Source organism: Anser anser (assembly GCF_964211835.1).
Source record: "Anser anser genome assembly, chromosome: 2".
Lineage (NCBI taxonomy): Eukaryota > Metazoa > Chordata > Aves > Anseriformes > Anatidae > Anser > Anser anser.
Genome location: NC_139721.1, coordinates 73,036,523 through 73,059,104, shown reverse-complemented (window position 1 = coordinate 73,059,104; position 22,582 = coordinate 73,036,523). Strand labels below are relative to the sequence as shown.

At 39.8% G+C, this 22,582-nt stretch overlaps 1 protein-coding gene and 1 long non-coding RNA gene across 12 annotated transcripts in view; one reads left to right on the top strand and one right to left on the bottom strand.

Moving 5' to 3' along the window:
• COBL (cordon-bleu WH2 repeat protein) overlaps positions 1-22,582 on the bottom strand; it is a 154,096-nt gene that overhangs the window by 12,961 nt on the left and 118,553 nt on the right. For all 11 annotated transcript variants that reach the window (XM_083822778.1, XM_083822781.1, XM_083822787.1 and 8 more), the window contains one exon: positions 12,147-12,459. In XM_083822778.1, the coding sequence (XP_083678904.1) occupies positions 12,147-12,459 (313 nt within the window). The remainder of the gene's footprint in view (positions 1-12,146; positions 12,460-22,582) is intronic.
• On the top strand, positions 1,906-13,664 carry LOC310893592. The gene is made up of 2 exons (XR_014579114.1): positions 1,906-4,339; positions 13,252-13,664. It is a non-coding gene; the product is annotated as an uncharacterized lncRNA (long non-coding RNA).

Here is a 22,582-nt window from a genome sequence, read left to right as displayed (position 1 = left end):
AAATATGCTCTCATTTCAGCCCCTTTGGCTCCACTGGGGATCTGAAATCCATTCCCCAAACTATGAAAAATATGCAGCCTTAGAGACACAAACCACGCCGACACGTGCATCTAGGAGGGATCTCAGTGATGCCTGAACGTATTCCGTGTGCTGGTGATCAAAAGATTAGGATTAATACACCCTGTCACAAAGAAACGGTCTGGCCTCACTGTGAAGCATGCAATTCAGCTGGACCGCAGAAAAGTAACATATGCCAAGGCAAAGTTTTTGCATATCCACGTAATTTTGAAGCAGACCGCTAGCCATCCTGTGCACACTCTATGCCAATAAATCTGCACCTTAATTAAATAAAAATTGCATGGCAATGCAAAGTAAATACAGCTAAATACTGTTAGACAATCACTCTGCATCCTGGGGGGAGGGAGGAGAGGAGTAAAGAGAAACTAATCCCTTGAGAGCTGTTTCTAGTGAAACATATCGAGTGGCCTGATTTTGCCAAGAAATAACTATATGGTTTTTGATGAAGTTGTACAATGATCTAAAACAAGTCTAAAATCAGAATGAGTGCCAAGTGTTGTCTTGGCTTATTGAAGAAAAAAGAAAATGAAGATGAAACTAAGAAGAGTCCTAACAAAAAAATAACTAAAATAAAAAAATACACACGACAACCTGTTACACAACAGACCTTCTGTTTCTTAGGAAGAAAAATCTTGACCAGCAGAGCTTTCCTATCTAAATAATTGAAACCAGGATGTTATGTTGGACGATTCATTTTTTCTAGCTACCTGTTTCTCACCTGAAGTTAAAACATTGTCATCTGTGACACTGCCTCTAAGTTCTGCCCATGTGATTAGTTTATTGACAAAATAGTTTTCCCTTCCAACCACACCTAACATACTCTGGTCAGGTGAAGCAACTTTGCCCTTTTCAATATCAAGCCCTTAATATCATAGATAAAAAAAACATGACTTTTTTTTTTTTGGTAGTTTGCTGAACATCACATGAAAAAATGCTACTTTTCTACTACCCTTTAGAAGAATTTACCGAATAAATATTCATGGATGGTACCTGACATTGATTTAAATGATCTCTAACAGTGTAGCTTCCTTTTTTGCTATTTTATTGCTTTAGTTTTCTCTTGCTCTTAACAGGACTAATTGAAAGCACATGTTCAAGTATCAGGTATTTCACTTTATTTCATTTTTCTTTCATTTCATTTACCTCTCCTTTCTTTGCATCTTCGGTAGCAGTCCTGGAGTCTGATTCCTTTCCCTACACTGGGATGAAATCAAGGTGGCAAAGCTACATATATGCCTAAATGGTTTCCTAAATTAGAATCTGAGACAGAAATCTGTATTCACTGTTTAAATACAGAGGAAGAGACGCAGTGCTGCCATAGAATATCATTTCTTCCAGCATCTGTCATTGACCTGAGCTTTGACAGGCCCTGAATATCCCCAGAAGCTGATATGAACAGATGATGCTCAGGCTCATAGTGCAAGATCACGGCAAACTCTGTTTTCCCCATGATGGATTAAGAGAAAGGGGGCACAATTCAGCCAAAGTCACCAACAGAAGCAATGGGTGCTGAAAGGAAGCAGTCCTACTGTACCCTGAACACACACACGTGCAGAGATCAATGAGATCATTGATCTGAGAAAACTGATAAAAAGATTTAAGCTTACTGCAGCATTCAGATTGAGGTCAAAGTCTGGGAAACAAAACTCTCTTTAAGGTGGCAGAAGGTATGAACCACCTGAATGTCATATTGATTTTGCCGTGAAAAGTTTTATAAAATTAATAAAAAATACTTGCTCTTCTGAGTGCATTTTAAAACCAATTAATTGCAAACTCAAAGAAACCATTTGTGATGGGAAAATGATCCAAACTGTGCATCAGCTGTGGATCAGCTATGGAATATGCAGCATGGAAGGTAAATATTGCTTTCTTCTTTAAAAAGATGGTCTTGTGGGATAGTTGTGTGCAGCTGGAAGCAAACTACTGACATACACTGAGACCCTTTCTCTAAGCGACTGTGAAGAAGGTGCTTCAGGCTACAGTGCTTGAGAAAAATCTTGGAAGATACATGTGTAAACCCCCATCTATCACAGAATTAGACCTAATTTCATGAAGGCTGTGCCAGCTCACCACCTTTTGGTACTTGATCATATCTTTCTGTCTCTTGCCTGACTGTTCTTCAACAGAGGCAAAATCTGTATTACTAAGGTTATAGGTATTGGGCTTTCTCCAGGAAATAATGAAAACAATTGGATTGAGGATTTTATGGGTGATTTATCTAGGAAAACATATTTAGGGATAGAACGGGGATTCTAATGTTGCAAATAGATGGTTTGGGTTCATCGGACTGACCTGCTCTTTTCTCACATCAATCAGGGAGAATCTTTCAAAGACTCCTTATAGCAAAATCATCTTCTCCTTGATGGGCACAACAGTCAGCAAAGGTTTCTTTTATTATCCTCTGTGCACTTATGCAGAGACTATACGTAATTTGCCTCTCAATCTCTGCTTCAATCTCCTTATCTAGACAACTGGGATAATAATATCCAATTCAGAGAATTTTTCTGAAGGAAAGAGAACAATGGAGTCAAAATGAAAGGATTCTTATTCTTTTACAGAGAGAGCTTCAGAAGAAGCAGTTCTTTTCTTGTGCATTTCCAAATTCCTAAAAGAGCTATTGTACATTTCATCTCCAAACTCACCTAAAAAGCAAGCCAAAAGGTATATATTAATCACAGAGCCCTTCTTGAAATTCTTAGCATTGGGAATTTAAAATGTGATACGTGTTTCAGGAGGTGAAAGTCTGGTAGTTTCCAGTAGCTCACATGGTTTATAAATATGCTTGAAAAGACTCTTGCACACAACAGCATTTGGAAAGGAAAACAAGAGGGCCTCTGATTTTTATTTTTTTCAAAGACTTCTTCCCTTCTAACGCTATACACTTTTCTTTTGTTGACAGCTCAGTTTTGGCCAGTATCCAAGAAAAACATAGGACTTATTCCTACGTTTTACATTCTGGATAAACATTACCAGTGGCATTTTCTCACACATACTTTTTTTTTGACGTAGGGAAGAACTTGATAACCTTTTTGCTGCTTTTCTGGTAAAACGTGAGGCGCTAAAAATACACCACTGGTGAGCGTTTAGCACAAGCTCGAAAAGGCAAACTTGCACGGTTCCTGGAAGCCTGCTCACTTATTGCTTATGTAGATTAGCTGAGATTTGTGCAGGAGCACAGAACTGAGCAAAGTGGGTACTAAACTACAACCTTTAGTGCTCCACTGAGCTCAGGCTACAATACACAATTACTCCTCAGCAGTCATTCATGCAGTTGGAGACAAAATGAAACTTACGGCAGCATTTTGTCAAATTAGTGCCACGGGAGACAGACATTTATGAGAAAGTTTACATTCTAAAAAGAGAGGAAAATCTGTGATAAGCCTTGCTGGAAATGCATTAAAAGACAACATATTTGCAATGAGAGAAGCTGCTATTTTGTTCTACTGAGAGCAGCTTTATTTGGGGGTTTGCAAATGACACAACTGACTGAAGTCTCTTTGGGCACTTCTCAGGAGTTCTGGAAAGCCTCCCGTATGGTACTACAGGTAGAGACCATGACTCCCAGTATAACTGAGAAAATATAACATGGAGCTATGTAAACTGCAGAGAAGGAATTGAGGAAGAGATTCAGTTGTTGTCCAGCTGGGACACTCAGTGCCATCTGAAACACTGTAGGACATGCAAGACATCTGCATGGGGCTGGCAGACAAGAAGGAACTGATGGGAGACTCACGCCCCTGCTGGAGGTGGAAGACCAGTACACGTTTCTCAAGTTCACTGAATGCTTCCCCAAAGCGTCACTCATTTTGTACCACCCTTGCAATATCAAGACTTCAGAACATGGCTCCTATAAATTTGTTACCAGCTGGTCAGGGAAGACAGAGCCCTTGTAAATCAGAGGCAAATCCAGAAAGGCCCACAGTGCAGGAGCACACACAGGGAAGGAGTGGCTTCTGTGAGGCTGGCAGTTCAGTGGACACGAGAGCATTCAGCCCCTCACATGTGTCTTAAGCAGCTAACAGGGATGTGGAAGGCTGGTATTATGGTTACTCCGGTCTGGCCTTTGGAGCATTTTGGCTCCTTTCCCTCCTCTGATAGTTTTCTCAGTGGGGTACTGGGGATTTAGTTTAACCCTGCTGAATGTATCCAGATTCATCCTCTTCAAAATGGATCAACAATAGTCTCCTCTTACATAAATGCTCAGAAGATGAATGCTTCTACCTGGGGTTTATCATAACTGGTGTTAAAGAAAAGACTGATGGTGAGTGATTTCATGTTGTAGAAAGTAGGGCTGAAAGTATATCCTTTTTGAAAATGACTTTGTGTTCAACCAGGTCAGAAATGACATCGAGGTATCTCAAAGTGCTTATGTATTTGTTTTTGTGATTGATGCAGCAAAGTACTCTTAAAAACTGGAGGTAACTATTTTCCAGAGTAGCCGAGTTTACAAAATCTTAGGGTCCATTTTTCCATTATTTATATTTCTTAGGCTATATGATTTTTTTTTTCTATTTCCTTTTGAGAAAGTCCTTGCTCTCTCATATTTTTCCTTGTAAACCAAGAGATGTTATTTAACCTCGCCGCACCATCTTTTAACCTGCAGTGTTATTGCACACAGGTTAAGTTGCTGTTGAGATTTAAGTCGAGCTAGTCCACTTTCCTGACTGTTTCTGGCAATCTTATCTGCCTGCTGGCTTTCCTATTGAGAAGCTGTGAACGGCTGCAGAAGAGCAGTTAGCATAAGTAGTGGGCTCTCTGCTCTTTGAAGCTATGACTTGACCAAGGAGGTTCTTTGCTACCTCCTGTGAACCTGAACATAATGTTTAATAGTTCTAGCTTTGTATGACCAAAGCCTGTTAAAATGCCATACTGTAGACTGCTAAAATACTGGAAAGTACATCCCACTTAAGACTGGCTAGGTAACAAAGTCATCAGTTGTCTTTCATACAAGATTTCTGAAAGTGGCAGGAACTAGGGAAAGGAAAAAGTACATGTTCATATTCTGTTGAATGCCACATAACCTTGCTTTTTGTGTTCTTCAACAAGCGGTTAAAAAATAGCTGCACATGCTTTTTGAGAACAAGTTGCAAGTATCATTTCTGTTCCAGGTTTTCAGTTTGTGTTCGGTTTCTAGCTCTGTGGGACTGCATCATACTTACAATGGTCTTTAGGCTGCAATTATATTTGTGCTGAATAAAAATAATCAGAAATTTAATTAATCTGTTTTCACATCCTAGAATACACAGGTCCAGTAGTGCCCTCAGACATAACACCTGGTTAAAATAAGAACTTGCAAATATAGAGAAGGAGGAAAATGAAGTAATTTTTCATCAGCAGCTAGGTTTACAGTTCTTTTACAGTCCTTCCCCATGGCTACTGGTCAAAAACCTTAACAGAAAGCAAATGAAAAAGCTTTTGCTTATTTATAGTATCATTTTGTGGTTTTGAGATCCTTAATGCTAGAAATCTCTGAGCTTGTTACATAGTGGGATGATTTAAGCTTCTAGAGCCCCAGACATATGTCTCATATGCTTCAGGGTCCTCCCCTAGGCTGCAGAAGCAGCAGCTTGCAGTTGCTGTACAGCTGGAAGCATGCCCCCGCTCCCCCTCCTTGCACCATCCTCTGGCAACAGCTTCTCAACGGGAAAGCCCGCAGGCAGATAGGATTGCCAGAAATAGTCAGGAAAGTGGACTAGCTCGACTTAAATCTCAATACAGCAACTTAACCTGTGCGCAATAACACTGCAGGTTAAAAGATGGTGCGGCGAAGTTAAATAACATCTCTTGGTTTACAAGGAAAAATATGAGAGAGAGCACAGACCAAAGCCTTTCTCTGCTGGAAGCCAGCACTGCATCTTTAGCAACCCAAGCTGCTTCCTAACATGCAGTGTATTATACAGCTCCAAAGTACACAGCATTTTACAAGCCGATGAGTTTAACAGAAAGGCTAATCTGGATTCTTGCTGTATAATGACTGTGAGTATCTATTACTTAACCGTAATATCATTAGTACCTTCCCTCCATGAACATCTGCCAGCAGAAATGTGCATGAGAATATCCAAATCCAAAGAGTTTTCTGGAACAAGGGGAAAGGGAAAGCCAGAGATAAGGAAGGAAATTAGCAAAACTATGTAAGAAGCAGAGGCTTGCAAATCTGTCAGACATCTGGGTCTTAATTAAGTAATTTTTCATCCCTGAAGTTCTCCTTGTCACTTTAACCCTTTCTCTTCCTTCCTCCCCCTAAAAGTACATTTATTCTGTTTTCAGAAAAGTTAAACACATGCCCACCCAGCTAAAACAAAGCCTATCTTACAGAGGAATGAGAGAATAAAACTTTCCCATATTTCTCTAAGATTGCTACAAGTGACATGTAATTATATAGGACATGTTTGTGCACACAAATGTATATATATTATATACACAGTGCTATTCTCCTTCCTGATTGCCTTCTGCCACTCACGATTATACTTTTTCTTCCTCTGACCTCCTTCATCATTAAATTCTCTCCAGCTACCAAGTTCTCTTCCCCCCCCCCCGTCCTTCCCAAGTGGAATACAAAACCTTGTAACATTTGAATTTGAATGGGCTGAAAATTAAGCAGAACAAGTTCACCCACCCCTATCCTTTCAAGCATTTTTTTAAATCTAACTCATCAAAACCCAAAGAGTTTTGTAGCAAACAGCCGAGTATTTCTCAGGTTGGTAACAAAGCGGACTCTTTTCCTTCTCCTCCTCGTAGCTCCAGCTACCACAACCAGAGCCAAAGGTAACAAATTCTCCCAAGAGAAAGGGAGGAAATAGGATTCTCCCTATCCAGATCCAGAGCATGAACTGATCTCCGGTTGGTTCCCCCACCCCCACCCCGTGCCCTCAATTAGCTGTACGTGAAAAAATAATCCTCCTTCATGGCTACTGACACAGGAACTCAAGGGAGGGGAAAATCCCTTTTTTAGACCTCTGGAAGGTATCTTTTTGTCCCTGACAAGTCACCGTCTATCATTATGCATTTATTTAGCTTTAAAACTGGCTAGTTCCCTTTAGATTTTAAAACACTTAAAAAAATCATAAATTTAAAACCTTTTTAAACTTTAAAAAATATTTTGTACTTTAAAGTGTTTTTACACCTTATTGAGGCTGGTGGAATGACTTACTCTTAAGAGCCCTTACAAAACCCTCATTTCAGTTGCTCATATCTTTGAGTAATAATATATCTTTGCTAGGTGGCAGTCCAAATACAACAATTTATAACATTCCCATGATTATTCTATTATTTTCTTTCTGGCAAAATGGTTAAATGTCTTTGAAGAACAGAGTTTGGAGGAAATGCAGAGGTGCACCCTAATACATGAAATTCTGTTTGAATGCTCAGCCCTCTGAAAAAATGCGTCCTTATGGTCTACCTGGTCACTGCTCTGCCTTGACTCTGCATCACCTCTCCTTATAATGCCACCTCTTCATCTCACATGAGTACTGTGAAGAGAAATTAATTAAAGTCTGCATGGTACATGGATACTAGTATGATGAGTAAGATAGAAAAAGCAAGAGGAAATTAAATAGTCCTGTCTCCAGAAGAGAATTCAAACTGAGAGCAAATGGTTGTATAACTGCTCCATTAATCGAGTCTGAAACTTAGAAAGAAAACAAAAGAGTATGATCATTTAACTAGCGGCTTTATCATACTGCACAGAAGAGGGGGAAATTAAGGTTAAAGGGGGGAAACTAAGGTTAACCAGACAGCCTTAATATTAATGTTACCTAACTTTGAGCATGTGACTTAGCATCCCTAATAACTTTATTTTAAAATAATTTTTAATGTGTAATTATTTATAAAGCTCCAGACGGTAGGTGTGCATGATGCTTTATAGGCATATAAAACTGACTGATCCCTGCCCCAAGGAGCTTGCGTGATGACACCATACAAGGGATGGGAAAGGAGGGGGTATGGGAGGACAGGGTTGCAACACTGTGAGATCATGAGATGTGCTTACTGCTACATAAGCAACGTTTCAGCTTCTCTGTGGTTTTCTTGTTACTCATTTAACACTATATATTAAAATTTGGTGAACAGATACATAACACAAATCAACTGTAAGGAAGGATATGAAGAAAGGGAACTATGTTGTACAGTGTTGGGAGTCAGCAGTTAATATTAAAACATTCACAGCCCAGCGCTGCATGTAGTCAATTATTTATATGGGGTTAGCTCGTGGCACCTCCAGCTGAGATCAGGATTCTGCTCTCAGGCACTGTATGAACATATCATGAGATATGATAACTGTGTGAAGAATTTTACCGTAAAAACAGTAAGTGGCTGACAGGAATATCAGAGGCAGAGAGACAAAGATGGTTTAACAGGTTAGAGGCAGGTAGAGTGAGTGATTTGATACTCTATATGCTAACTCTTAGGTGTATTTGGATTAAGATTGCTTGAACAAGAATCCCAAAACAAAGCAAAGAAGAGTACAGGTGCGAGTGGCTCCCATGTGCTGGAAAAAAAAGACCATGGAGGAAAAAAAAACAGGTTGCAAACCCCTGCACTATGGGGACCTTCTTTTAGAAATTTCTGTCTCTGTTCTCTGGGAACCGAACAAGATTTGAACTCTGTTGCAACTGTCATTTCTGTTTGTCCAAACCCTGTGGTACGAGCCATTTCTTCCTTGGTCATACTATTATGCTGCTACACAAAGACAAACCTATTGCATATTGAAGCCTGTACCCTTAAACACTCACAACTTTCCTCGACTTCAGTAGCAGATGAGGTGCAGACCCTGCTGTGATATTCTAAAGCCATCACATATTTCAGCTGCTCTGAGACTACCCACGCCAGCCAGTGAACAAATACAGAAGCTTTAAGAAAAATGCATTTAAAAATACATGTACAATTAACCAAAGTAAGCTACGTGGCAAAATCTTGATGATCTCCTGGAGCACAGGCTAAGCCTCTGGAGAAAACCTATCTCTAACAACTATGGTCTTGATCGTGCTTTTCACTGCAGTTTGTTATGGTGCGCATGCCAAACACCACTTGGTCTTTCTTTATAGCCTCTTCACACTCTAAATATAATTTGCTTCCACTTTAAGGGTAGTTTTCATTACCCATACAGTACAAAATGATTTTAGTATACAACACTATAGTTATTTCACAGGGTGAAAAGACCAAGTTTTAGTCAGCTTTACAGTTTAAAGTGATTAGCTAAATATTTTCATTTTTCTTATTAACTTTTTTTCCCCCAAGTCTGGGCCACATTAGTCACTAACTGCAATTTCTGGCTTCAGTGGAGCTCAGACTCAAGGACTCCACTATTGCTAGCTACTCTTTCTCTACAGTAGTGACATGCTCTCAAAATTTCTTTGTTCTTATCCTCTTTTTAGAATTGAGTTAGATCTAGGCACATGGAAGAATACAAAGGAATTAAGAAACTCCATGTAAAATCTTCCTTGAAGTTCTGTAGCTTTTGAAACACATTTAAAACTCTGTATAGCTTGGTATTGATTATTCATACAAACTGCACTTTGACTTGTATGTGAATTTAGAAGGCTTGTTGGTCCTGAAAGTAGCCCATTCATCACAAGAACTACGTATAATCTCAGAGCTCCCAACAGATTTTGTTATTGGGGTGGTGGCTGCTCTGACACCAGAAGTTGAAATTGATTTCTCCAAATTGTCTGTACTCCAAATTGTACTCAGAATTGATTTAAATCCCACCTAAACAAGAGTTTAATATGAATAGCTTAAAACACACACACAAAAAAAACAACACTATTTTTTCTTTCCCTCCACACTTACGAAGTGGCTTTTAAACACTTAGCAAGTTGACCTCAAAAGGATTTAGAAAAGCACAGTTTTCAAAGCTGGTTTGTTTACAAACACGTTAGGGGTAGAGCTGGATTTACCTTCAAACACTGCTGGCACATTCAGAGCACAAAAGTTAAAAAGATTTTACTACCAGTATCTCTGCTGTGGCAGCCTAAGTGACTGCTGCCATATGACTAAAATCAATCACAAATGTTAGACTTCTGCTCTCTCCTAAAGGTGATCTGAAATATTTTTTCTGTCCCAGAGCCCCCCAAAAAAACACGATTCATGAAAAATAGCTCCACTCCCTGAACAACAAAACATTCTCTTCCAGCCTAAAACCTCTCCTTTTTAATTATGGACATATTAGTTAAATACAGATTATTTAGAATGTTAGAATCACAAAAGTTTAGGTTGGAAGCCTAGTCCAACCTCCTACTGCAAGCAGGGCTAGTTTCAAAGTTAGATGAGGCTGTCCGAGGCTTTGTCTAGCTGAAGTTTGAAAACCTCTAGGCATAGAGATTCTTTGACCTCTCTGGGCAACCTGGTCCACTTTTGCATTTTGAGAATGAATTTTGTCTCTTCTCTAAGTACTCTTCTCTCTTCCCGTTGTCTCTTCTCTAAATACTCTTTCCAAATATTAACAATTTTGTGTGTTTGTGTTGCAAAGGCAAATCTCAGTGCAATGTAAAGAAAATCTGCCTTTTTCTGAAGTGGAAGATGTAGAAAAACATTGACTTTCAAGAGCTAGTGTGTCAATTAACTACTTCTGCTCAATCTTTCATTTTACTACAAAACACCAGAAAAAGTCTGAAGTACTTTTCACTGATTACAATTGCTCTTACAGTGCCGTGCTTTGATGTCTTTGTTCAATATTATGGTAATCTTTTCTTTTTCTTTTTTTCCTCCTAAATGTGCATGTGCGTTTTTCTAACCAGTTTAGACCCTGGATTTTGAGGGTAGTTGGGACTGCTTAATTATTTTACTACTGAAATTAATAGGTTGCTTTTTCAGACTGTGTCTGGAACATCCACTGTAGCTACTATATTAGCCTATCTAACCCTCCAAACAGAGACTGAATCAGGACCTAAGAAACTGTAGAAGGACAAATCCTGAGAATAATGTATTATTGAAGAAGTACTTAAATGAAACTTGACCTCGTTCCCCTTGATATTGATGGGAAAAGAAAAGCCCTGAGATCATTCCAATAGGTTAAATACTGACTTTGGCCTAATTTATCCCTAATTTATCCCTAATTTATCGTCCACTGCACGATCCAGGATGAAGTTCTCCCTCAGAAATGTGTGGAAGGAAATAACTAGGTCATGATACATGTTCTTATGAAGGGGCTACAGATTAGCAGCTGAATGGAGAGAGACCAGAAAGCGCAGACTTCGTGTCAACTGAGAATTCAGAGGAATTTCTGGCCCCTGTCCCATGACTCTGCAGCATCACACAGAGCGGATCCCTGTCAGTATTACCAGGCCACCCTCCTTGCTGGAGGCACAGCTTCCTATTTGGCCAGTTTGTATTTGCAAAGTCCTATAAATTTTGGGTTCCTTCTGCAGCCCTGCCACCAACTATGTGAGTTTTGGCAAACAAACAGCGTCAGAGTCACTTCTGCTTGAGGGCAGTTTCTAGTTAAATTCCAGGTTCTCGTATTTTCTTGCAAAAACTTCAGTAAAATATTTGTTAAAAAAAAAAAAAAAGGAAATATGCTGGGAAAAAAACAACAAAAAAAACCACAAAAAACAAGGTACAACATCAATGGAGGTTAGCATTAGGTGAACATACATATGCATGCACACACCCACAAATAAGCCCCCCAAATTTCACTGAACACAATCCTTTTCTACCTGGTTTTCAATGACTTGAATTTTTCCATTTTACACATTTTTCATTATATGACCTGCATGTCATTTTTCTAGATCAATACAAAGTATCATTTTAAGTGCTTCGTATCAGAACCACAAAATAAACCAAACTGAAACAAAATTATTTCAAACTTCTTGGAGAAATTATCTCTGGAGGGCAGCAGTCTTTAGCAAGAAATGTAACTACAAGTTCAAACAGAAAAGTGACCTTTGCCTGTTGCTACAAGTATGTTACTGGAGGGGATTTGGCAGAGAGTTTTTTCACTGGGAGGAGTCACTTGGCATTGGCAGTGGTTTATGAAAGAGCAGAAGAAAGAAGAAGTTGGTTTTCTTAAATGATTCCCTACAAGGAGGACATGCAAAATATTTTCTAAAAGCCAACTGCAAATGAATCTTTACCTCTGTGGAGCACTGTCATATCCCATGTTACTGCAGCAGGCGTTCTTTACAGGGCATGTCTCTGTGCCACACATTGCGTCTGCCTCAGCTGAGTCCACATAGCCATTGACCAGCTTGATGTCTCTTGACTTCATGCTGTCATTTTGTGAATCCAAAGACACAATGTCAGATGGGGAGCTCACAACACCTGAGTCTTCGGTGGTGTCCTCTGATGCAAAACAGCTGCTTTCTGATGCTGTTTCTTCTACCTCAGATAGCTCCAGAACCGTGTCATCCACTGCATAAACATTATCATGTGCAGGCAGCAGGCTCTCTAAATGAAATACAGCAAGGAAAGTTAGCTGAAAGTCATTAGCAAACAAATCAAGCACAGACCTATTGCTTTATAACTAGAAAAATAATACATGAAATCCATTAGAAATAGTAGAATGGTGCTCAATATTTGTATACATGATAGAGATGATTTGCAAGGTGACACAAATTTCATTCTTCTTTACTTCTAGAAGGGTGTTTTGCCATGCATGTCCTGTGGAGTTTGGGTTTTATGTTCTTATCATCTTCCTTACTTTTCTGGAGAAACAACTCTCCAGGGACAGCTTCTTGAGGAATTAGAGAAATGCAAAGTCTCAGCTCCTTCCAACGAAGCATGAAGATAAATTTAACTGATACTGTATGTAAAAAAATAAAATAAATAATTCCTGTAAGAAGTCTATACAGAAGTAAAAACGGGTAGCATTTCCTAGTTAGGAAACTGAATTGGTAAATTACGTCTATTGCTGGCCCACTCTGTGGGTCACTTTATTTTACCACCCTTCAATTTCCTATGTGTTAAGTGGGAGAATAACTATCACCTCTTTGCAAAGTATACAAAACCTAGTAAGTGTTACAGAAAGGTAGACTCAACTTAAAGCAGAACCTTTTCCAACTTTCAGTTGTTTATATAGGAGATCAAGAGATATGCCCTCTGTATGTTTAACTGTAACATCACTGCAAGTGATGAGAGATTATTAGATAGAGCATTTTATGCTCTGGTTTAGTTTGGTTCCTATGATCTACCTTTTTTTTTTTGTATGTGTGAAAAATACAATTTTGTTATTACCCTTAGGAATTCTACAACTCTGGATCCCATCCTGCAATTATGCCTTTAAAGGGGAATTCCCAATAAGGTCAATAATTTCAGAGTGACTGAAGACAGCATCATGCCTAAACACACTTCTTTTGATCAAAAGGAATCAATAAAGACTAATATGAATATTTAATTAGGAACTGTAAGTGTGCTCCATTCTCTTCTTCAACCTCAGTAAGCAAAAGGAAGGTTAACCAATTGGTTATGGTCTGATCCTGCAGACAGTTGTGGTGGATGTTAATTATATGAGAAGTCCCACGTATACAAGTATGATTAAGATTAAACATACACTTCACTGTTTATAAGGTCATAATCTACAAGTTTTTGAACTACATATGAGCTACAGGTCAATGAAAATGATAAATAGAAATAATTCTGCATTATAAATAAAAGTATTCTCTTTAGGTCAGGGAACTGAAAACAACTTTGTTGAAGAAAATGTATTATAGAAATAATTTTGTAAGGGCGTACGTAGCTTAGGAGTGAAGCCTTGAGTAAAACTAAAATAAGAATCAAACCAACATTCTCCTTGACTGAGGTTACAAGATGCCATTAAGTACTGAAATTGATTTCTGACAGCAGAAGCAATAAAATTCACAGAGTTACAAATCATGATTAAAGTCATAAGTGCTGTCAAGCATCAATATTAATGATGGGAGATGATCCAAAGACTCTATCGTGACTTTGGAAGTAATGTTACTTGATTTCTTTGACCTTATTTTCTCTAACATTAGCTCTACATTCCAGATTTAATCCAAGAGATTGTTCCATGTAAAAATATCTGTTACAGAAAAAAAAGTATGCGTCACTGACAGATTACAGTATGCTCCAAGACAGAATAACAGTTAGGAAAACACCAATATCAAGGAGAAATAAGAATAATTTGACATTAAATGCCAAGCAATAAGCACAAACAAAAATAGACAGCAAATGAACAGGTAAGAGTGTACGGCCTGCTTGACTTTCAATCAGACAACAAGCACTAGTAAAAGTTACAACAAGTTGAAAACAGAACAAAGTAAGGCATGGTATAGCAAAGAAGCCACAAGTGGAAGTTAAACAGTGGAAGCAGATGGGAAGTTTTGAAATAATGCACAATGCAGTATATTTTGATGCAAAGAGACCTCTATGTAATACTGGCCACATCTATTGTCGCCAGGGTGGCATAAACGAGCTCCACCCTGTAGCTGGCATGATTTATAACAAAGAACCTTCTTCCAGTTCCTGACACCAAGGTGACAGACAGGCTTTTCCTCCTGAGCTGTGTCTCTCATTTATGGGTCCTCTCTTTGCCTGCCTGCAACTATTTCCTGCATCCTTCTGCTCAGGAATATAGATAGTAACTATACCCCAGTCTCTCACTGGTTTTATCCAGCAACCTGCTCTGCTGCAGGATCTCCACCCTCCAGCCCCTTCTTCCCACATACTGTCAGAATAAAAAACAATTCTCTTATTATCAGGGTCCATGTGTGACTCGATCCCTATCTGATATGCCTGGATCTCAGCAGCTGAGTCATCCAGTCCACTGAAAGCACCTCCTTGTTCAACAACTTCAACCTGAAACACGGGAATACAGAAAGACATCTTTCTATTCGATGATTACATTCCCTGTGCTCACACAAAACCAAAATGCCTCCCTCTCTTCAAGCCTATCGGTTTGTCAAAGCAGTTCCCTCATCTTTTATTTTCACTGAGCGGATCCATTAATTCTTAATACAGCTAACACATGTCAGCAGAGCTGCTGGCTGAGGTAAAACGTTTTGATTGCCACTACTACTCGTCTGAACACGAAGGCACACACTTAAAACCTGACTGCTGAAGTCGTGTGTTGTGTTAACAACCTTGTTTCAGCTGTTTTTAAGTGGAGCGATCCTTGGACGGATGAAGTGAGAACCCACTCTTCCTTCTACACGTTTGATCAAGTCTCCACCAGTGCAAACTGAAGGTGGCCGGGCTGCGCGAGGACAAAGCAACTTGCTGGCTAAACACACAGCATGAAAAAAGCCTTCCCCAGCTTACTGAGTGGTCTTGACTCTGGAAGTCAGAAAGTAGCTTTTACAACTTTCCAGTTTTACACAGCGAGCTGGGTAACGCGTCGTAGCAGATGCAATTCTGCAATTTTTGTGATTTTTTGTCTCAGAGCGAGCGCATGTGTGGAACACCACCGCACACAGCATTGGGTGACCAGAGTGATGGCAGCCAACTGAGGTAATTTGTTGGTCAAAGACAAATCCCACCATTTGTTTCACTCTTCTCTGTCACGACACTAAGATGACTTCAATTTGTGCCCTGATCTTCAAGACCTTATGCAGACAGAAAACATCCAGGCTAAGACACAGAATATTGAGCAAATACTCCAGGACTGGGCACACAAGTAACGATTGCCACGGACAATCTGTTACTGAAATAGTACTGTAACTCAGAAGACTACCTGCATTTTTAAAGGCATAACAATGCCAAGCTCTTCTTTCAGTACCACGTAACCCACTGCACCGGCTTGAGGTGGGGTGCGGTATTTTGAAGGATGCAGAACATGGCCTGCAGTCTCCAAGTCCTGCTAAAACTTGTGTGACATCCCATCCGTACGTGAAGTTGGAGGGCCCCTCGGTGCCCTGCACCCCCCTAGCAGCGGGCTGCAGAAGCTGCAGTGCCCAGAGGAGCACCACAGCACCACAGCTCCGGCACAGCACCGGCAGGCCACACAATTAGGTCAGCCACAACCGACAAAGGCTTTCTTGGGGGGGGCGCTGCAGGAATGCTGCCACTGATCATCAGGAAGGAAAGAGGAGAGTAGCTCATCAGTAAAGAATGCGAGCTTCTGGTTTAACACAAAAGAGATCTTGTCGCTTTAATCTCAATAGGCTGTAAGTAATTAGGAAAACACCGAGCTCGGAGTTTAGGAGAGCCGTATCTGCACTCATGCAGCTTGATATTGCATATATGTACACATTACTCACACGGAATGCCAGTGATGGGGAGACAGATAAACCTCACCTGGTTTAAATGCCAATCAACACTTTCAGATACGAAGGCTGAATTCAATATGTGAAGACTACCATGGGTGAAATTCTCACTTTGATTACTACTATGAAAATTACCACCATTGACTTCACATGAGACTGAAATCAGACTTCAGCGTTCAAAGGACGCGTGTCCTACCCAGATGGACAAAATCAGAACTGAGTCCATGTCACTAAAGCCCAAACTGTCCCTCCCTCTAAGTCCAATGGGCGCAGAGCTAATTCTTTACTTGCCAAAGCCTGTTTGCTAAGTGCTGTGACCTCCTGCTTTTACAGCACTGCTGCTTGTTTATTGTCACATTCATTAATGGTAGAAACAGTACATCCAAAGGCATTTTTTAAGACGTAGCAGCTGATATAACCCTAACATGGTGACTAACTGGAACTTTGTACTCATTTTACAGATGCAGAGTTCCTATAATTCTTCTGAGTTCTTGCTCTCTAGGAGGTTGGCAATTATTTTCCAATTTCTTTCATCACTTGTTCCACTGCCAAAAACTTTCTTTTCATGGATTAAAATTGCTTTGCTGTAGTTCAAATGGCCTATTACAATAAAATTGTAAAAAACATTACAAACTTCATGATGTTAAAGAATATTAATTCATAAAATGGTCCCCAAATTACAACATAATTATTTTACTGACAGTACTTAAAACTTCTAGTAAGAGAAAGAAACATTGCTCTAATTATTTGCACTGACAGTAAAAAGTTGGACCATCACAAAAGACCAGTATTAAAAAAAAACTGTGTGCATTTTTTCATACACTCGGAAGAAGCCTGGTGGAAAAAGAAAGCATATATTATGGCAACGATTAACAGAGATTATAAAAATGAGCAACACAGGAGTAGTGTAAGAGTTTTCACACAGGTGAAATGTGTTCTGGTTACATTTTACTCGTTTTGCTCATCAACGAAAAACTTGTAGGTTTAAGTAGGAGTTAAAATACAAGACAGAATGGGCTGCCTTCTCTGTATTTATGACAGTTTAGATCATTCTGGTTCAATGTATTTCTTAGCATACTTGAGTCTACATGCCTACTTCCATTTTGTTTTTAATTGAAAGAAAAAAAGAGAAAACAAATGACAACTGTTATATATTAACAACATCATGGGGGAAGTGGGGGAACAGATCAAGCTCTGAAGCACTCCTCTCTCAATGTTGTAAATGCCTTGCAAAAACTGAATGCGTGTCCAAGAAAGGCTGTGGTGAGGATGCTTTGCAGCTCTAGCTCTCCTCCAAAATGAGGATGCAGGGCAGCTTAGTGTTGGATCTGTTCTTTTAGCTCATAGAATCACAGAAAAAATTTCATTTGGAAAGAACCTCTGGAAGTCATCCTCCTCAAAGCAAAGCTGTCTTCCAGCTTAGATGAGGTTGCTCAGGATATTGAGAAGCTGAGTTTTTCAAATCCCCAAGCCCAGAGACTCCATAGACTCTCTGAAAAATCATAAATTGTTCCCTGGGTAATGTTTAATGCTTCTCCCCATAAAGAACTTTTTCTTATAACAAATTATTATTTTTTTTTCTTACTGCAACTTGTAACTGTTGCCTCTTATCCTTTTGCAGTGATCTCTGAGTCTGGCTTGGTCTTCCTCTTCCTACAGATTTACTCCTATGATAGCATTCAAATCCTCTTGACCCTTCCCTTTTGCAGGCTGAAAAAGCCCCGTTGTGCCTCAGGACATTCATGTACACGTGATCCAGCCAGCCATCTTAGAGACCTACCAGACTCAGTTGCTTCTGCTCCAGTTTGTCAGTATCTTGTTTGAAAGAATTCAGAACTGAACCCACTTTTGGACAATGAACACAGATGTGGCTTCATGGCAGCCAAGTAGACAGGAATAATCATTTCCCTTGATCTGCTGGCTATGCTCTTGTTAGTGCAATCCAGTATGTGGTTAGTGCTTCATCACCATGAGGGCACGTTGCTGACTCACACAGTCATGCATGTGACTCCCAGTTCTCACATAATGAGATATTTTCGGTCTCCTTCCTTGCCTTATGCCCCACATGTTTTCTTTGCCAACAGGTTCTTTAAATGCAGTCCTTCTTGAAGCAAAAAGTATGCAAACAGAAATAAATCTATTCCTTTGCACACTAGTCAATAAGAAAAATGAAGCCTCACAAAGGACGTCTCACTACACACATCAACAAAAAGGTATATATGGAGTATTATTAGATACACACCATGAATCTACAACATCTCCATCGTCAATCCTAAGCTGACCACGCTTACCTTAGCTACCCAGATCTACTCTGCTTTCCCATGGTTGAAAAATAAATGCAAGGTGGACCAATTCAACCTGCCTTACCAATCTGAGCCAGTTAAGCATTTCTCACTTCTCCTTGTCTGCTGTTTGTTGATTCCTGAACAAAAAGGTAATTTTGTAACTTCTGCAAAAGCTTTTTTGTCAGTGTTCCCTACACCAAATGCAATACAGGATAGGATCAAGCCAAGGAGTAGGAACTGAAGGGTATTCCGGTTCCTCCATTGTTTTTTCCATGTACAAGTGACCACGAGGATTTGTGCACCGATGTTTTATTTCCCTTTCAAATTTATGTTGATTTTTTTTTGTGAAGTCTCTCTCTCAGTGCTACGTTAAGTGTGCCTACTGTCTCTTTGAAGGCTCAGAGGAAACTGCCACCCCATGTAAATGGCTGCTCTCCCATTTCAGCCCTTTATTTTTACCACCTCCCAAGCAAGAAAATAAAGAAAAAAAATCTGAAATTATGCAAAACAGATTTTCAAACAGGGGAAAATTAACATACAGGATTTTATTATCACTATTTCTTTCCCACAATCCTTTCTTCCATGACTGCAAAATCCTCCCTGACCTCTGCAAAGCTGATTTGACCTAGAATGCTGCTGCCATTACTAAACTGATTTTTATCCTCTCTTTTTTGGCACTCTCTTCAACCTCATTCTTTGCTAGTTCCTTGCTGTTATTAAAGCCTTGTTTCAAGACTCTGATGACTATGCACCACAGCCAGTAACTAGCCATCCTTCTTCAAGGGGATGAGGCTTATAATGGCTCCCAATTTCCTTCAAAAGCAACACAAAGAGCAAAAAGAACAGGATCAAGTGTGCAAGTAGACAGGTCTTTCTTTTGACTAACTGAAGAACATTGCCACTTGGCTTGGAGAAGGATAGATTAAAAAAAATGAGATAGTGGTGTGAATTTTCCATTTAAACTTATACATAATAAAATATGATGGGGAGACTTTTGTAACAGTTCCTGGTGTTCAGTATCTGAGTTAAGAGCAAGCTAGAATTACATACAGGGCGCCTTCGTGGCTCTGCTTGCTCCTTTGCTTAGGTGTGAGCAGAGATGCAATGTGCCTAATCTGTGCAGTTCAAAGGACTATGAACAAGCAGACAACATAGGTTAGAGCAGCCAGATAAAAATGGAAATATATTTAAGAATATATATTAGATGGCTTCAGACTTCCACTTTATAAATCATCATGCGTAATACTAGTAACATGCCATTATCAATAATGGGGCTCTTTGGTGGCCTTTGTGGGAAGGGAGAATCTACATCTAACAACAGAAACTGCCTAATAGAGTAAGCCTGGTGGAGAAATAAACCACTCTCCACATTTTGCTAAGTGATGCATTTTGGCAATCTGCATCCTTTACAGAGGTGGTCGGCTTCAATTCAAGTACACTGCAGAATCTAAACAAATGGACTGTGAAGGTGATTTTCATGAGCCACCTTTGAGAACAGACTCTATAAAATTGCTTGAAAAGTGTATGCGGTATAATGATTAAAACCAGAAATGATTAGTGCACCTACGCAGTAAAACAATGTTTTATTAGGTGATTTTTAAGACCACAGAAAAAGGCCATTTGCTCAACATTTCTTCTTAAACTTCTCCATCTTTTCCCCTGTGCATTCTGTTCTACTCAATTCATTCTCTTTCTTGCTGCTTGTCTTTATTGTTAACAATTTCAGAAAATGTCTACTACAGTCTCAGATTTCTAGCATAATCCAGAGAAAAGAACCATAAAACACTTTTGCATTGTAATTATATTTTCCTTCCCCAAAGACTAGCTGCCAGAAAGCCCAGCAAAGACAAAAAAAGCCCTAAACGCACATACACACTCACTTGCAGGATTTAAGAACTCATTTTGTATTACAGAGATATCTTTCCACTCACAATTACATATTTACTTCTGATTAAAAGTAATTTATAAGTTGAGAATTGTGGAGGAGAATCAGGTCAATCTGTGATTATCTATTACCGAAGCCATCAGGAATCACACACATATAAGTAAAAAAATTTGAACAGCTGCTTTCTGTTTATGGGGACAAAGTACACTTGCCTTGACAAAGTACTTCTGTTGACAACTTCTGCACAAATGAGAAGAAAATACTTGTATTATCTTCCTAACAATACAGATTTATTAACCAGTAATGGCAACAAACAGTGGTTTTGCTTAATGCCAACAGCTAAGAGTAAACTCCAGACTGGAGTGCTGGTTGACAAGACAGGATTTCTTCACTTTCGGTGATTTTTTTTTCTTACATGTCCTCACAGCACCTCAGCCTGTTCAGAACTGTGATGTTTCCCTTCAGTTCCTCCATCAATGCATCCGTCACGTTCCCTTACATCACCTTCTATCTTTGTACAGAATAGTATCTATAGCATCATCTCATGTCAGACGGAGCCCTGAGAAAATTAAATGCTTCATGCACAAACCACCTGTCTAACTTACAATTAGGACGGCACAAAATAATTTAATTGGCTAAAACATGCTTCAGCCAAACCACCAATAACATAAATACCTTCATAGAAGTTTTTCGGCAGCTAGCTCTGAATTTAGATATGAAAACATTTTCATACATGTCTGTGCCACAAAGCTCTACGCTGACCTCTTTTGATGTACGCTTCCTGACTCCTTCCCTCTTGGACCACCTGATCAGTGGAATAGCTGCTTTCCTCTCCAAAGTTCAAACTCCAACAGGCTACTCTATATACTTCGGCTGATGGCTGGCTTTGGCGATTATGTTTGTAGGAATATTTTAACCTAGAAAAGCACGCTTCATTTCTAAGCTTAGTTATTGCACATTTTACTCTGCATATCCACAGTCGATGAGAAAGAATTACTCTTGCAGCTAACAAAACTAAGGACCAGAGTGTGGTAAGTGTCTCCCTGAAGATCTCATACAAGACCGTCCACAGGGGCATTGTGCCATTGTCAGAGGACATTTCATAGTCACCCTGACCAGACTGCCCTGCTGGGCAATGCACAAACCAAGGGCAGAGAGGCCAGGGCAGTGTACACCAAGCACACTCACCATGAAACACCCTGCCAGGTACCCTGGGGCTCTGCTGTCAGCAAAGAGCCACAAACATGCTGCAGAAAGGGCCATTGCTTACATAGAAGGAAAACAAGGGACAGACCTCTTTTCCAGTAACACAGACATACCCAAGAAATCACTGAGTGGGGCAGGAATCAAGTGCTGGGTAGCATGAACTCCAACTCAGGCTCTAGCCATGAGGTTATCTTGTTCAGCTGTGCACACTGAAGGTCTCAATGAGAGCCTAGTAAGGAGGGAATACAGGACAGGTGGAGAGAACATGGTGCTCACTGAAGAGCCCTGCTGTTGTGCTATTACCCTTTGACAGCACATGGACTGGATCGGGTCATTTCAGACTTAAGCAGAGAAAGCAATACTTAAGTCAGAGCTGAATTTGGCCTGTTCTTTCAACGCCGTCTTCTGAAGTCAATTATCTCATCAATCATGCTTTGCCCTGGGGCTTTCTTTCACTATTAACTTGAAACACCAGGAGGAAGAAATGCAAACGTGCAGGAGTGGTAACTGGATGTTGTGCTTTGTACTCACGTGTGGATAGTAAAAAGCTAATGGCAGTGCCATCTCTGGCACTACTGTGAAGAGTACACTATGCAAGAAAAGCTCTTCGGAAATGGGTCTTCATCTGAGCACCCACTTGGAACAAACTTTCCCCTTTCATATTTTGCTCTGTTAGCAACAGATCCTGCTTCCGTTTTATCAGGTGGGTTTTGCCACTGACTCCACTGGGAGCCGGATCGGGCCACTCACTGATTAAAATGCAAAGCTGCAGATATCTCCTGCATGGGAGGAATCCCCACAGGGAAAATTTGTCTGCATTTTTATTCATGTGAAACATTTTAAGGCTTTCATTTACACAGTTCGTTCAATAATAATGTATATGCTGTATAATGGGGTACCCGCTTAAGCATGCTTAAGTGCTTTCCTGGAGCAGGGCCATTTCTAGAATTTGAAGGTTTACTATGACTGTA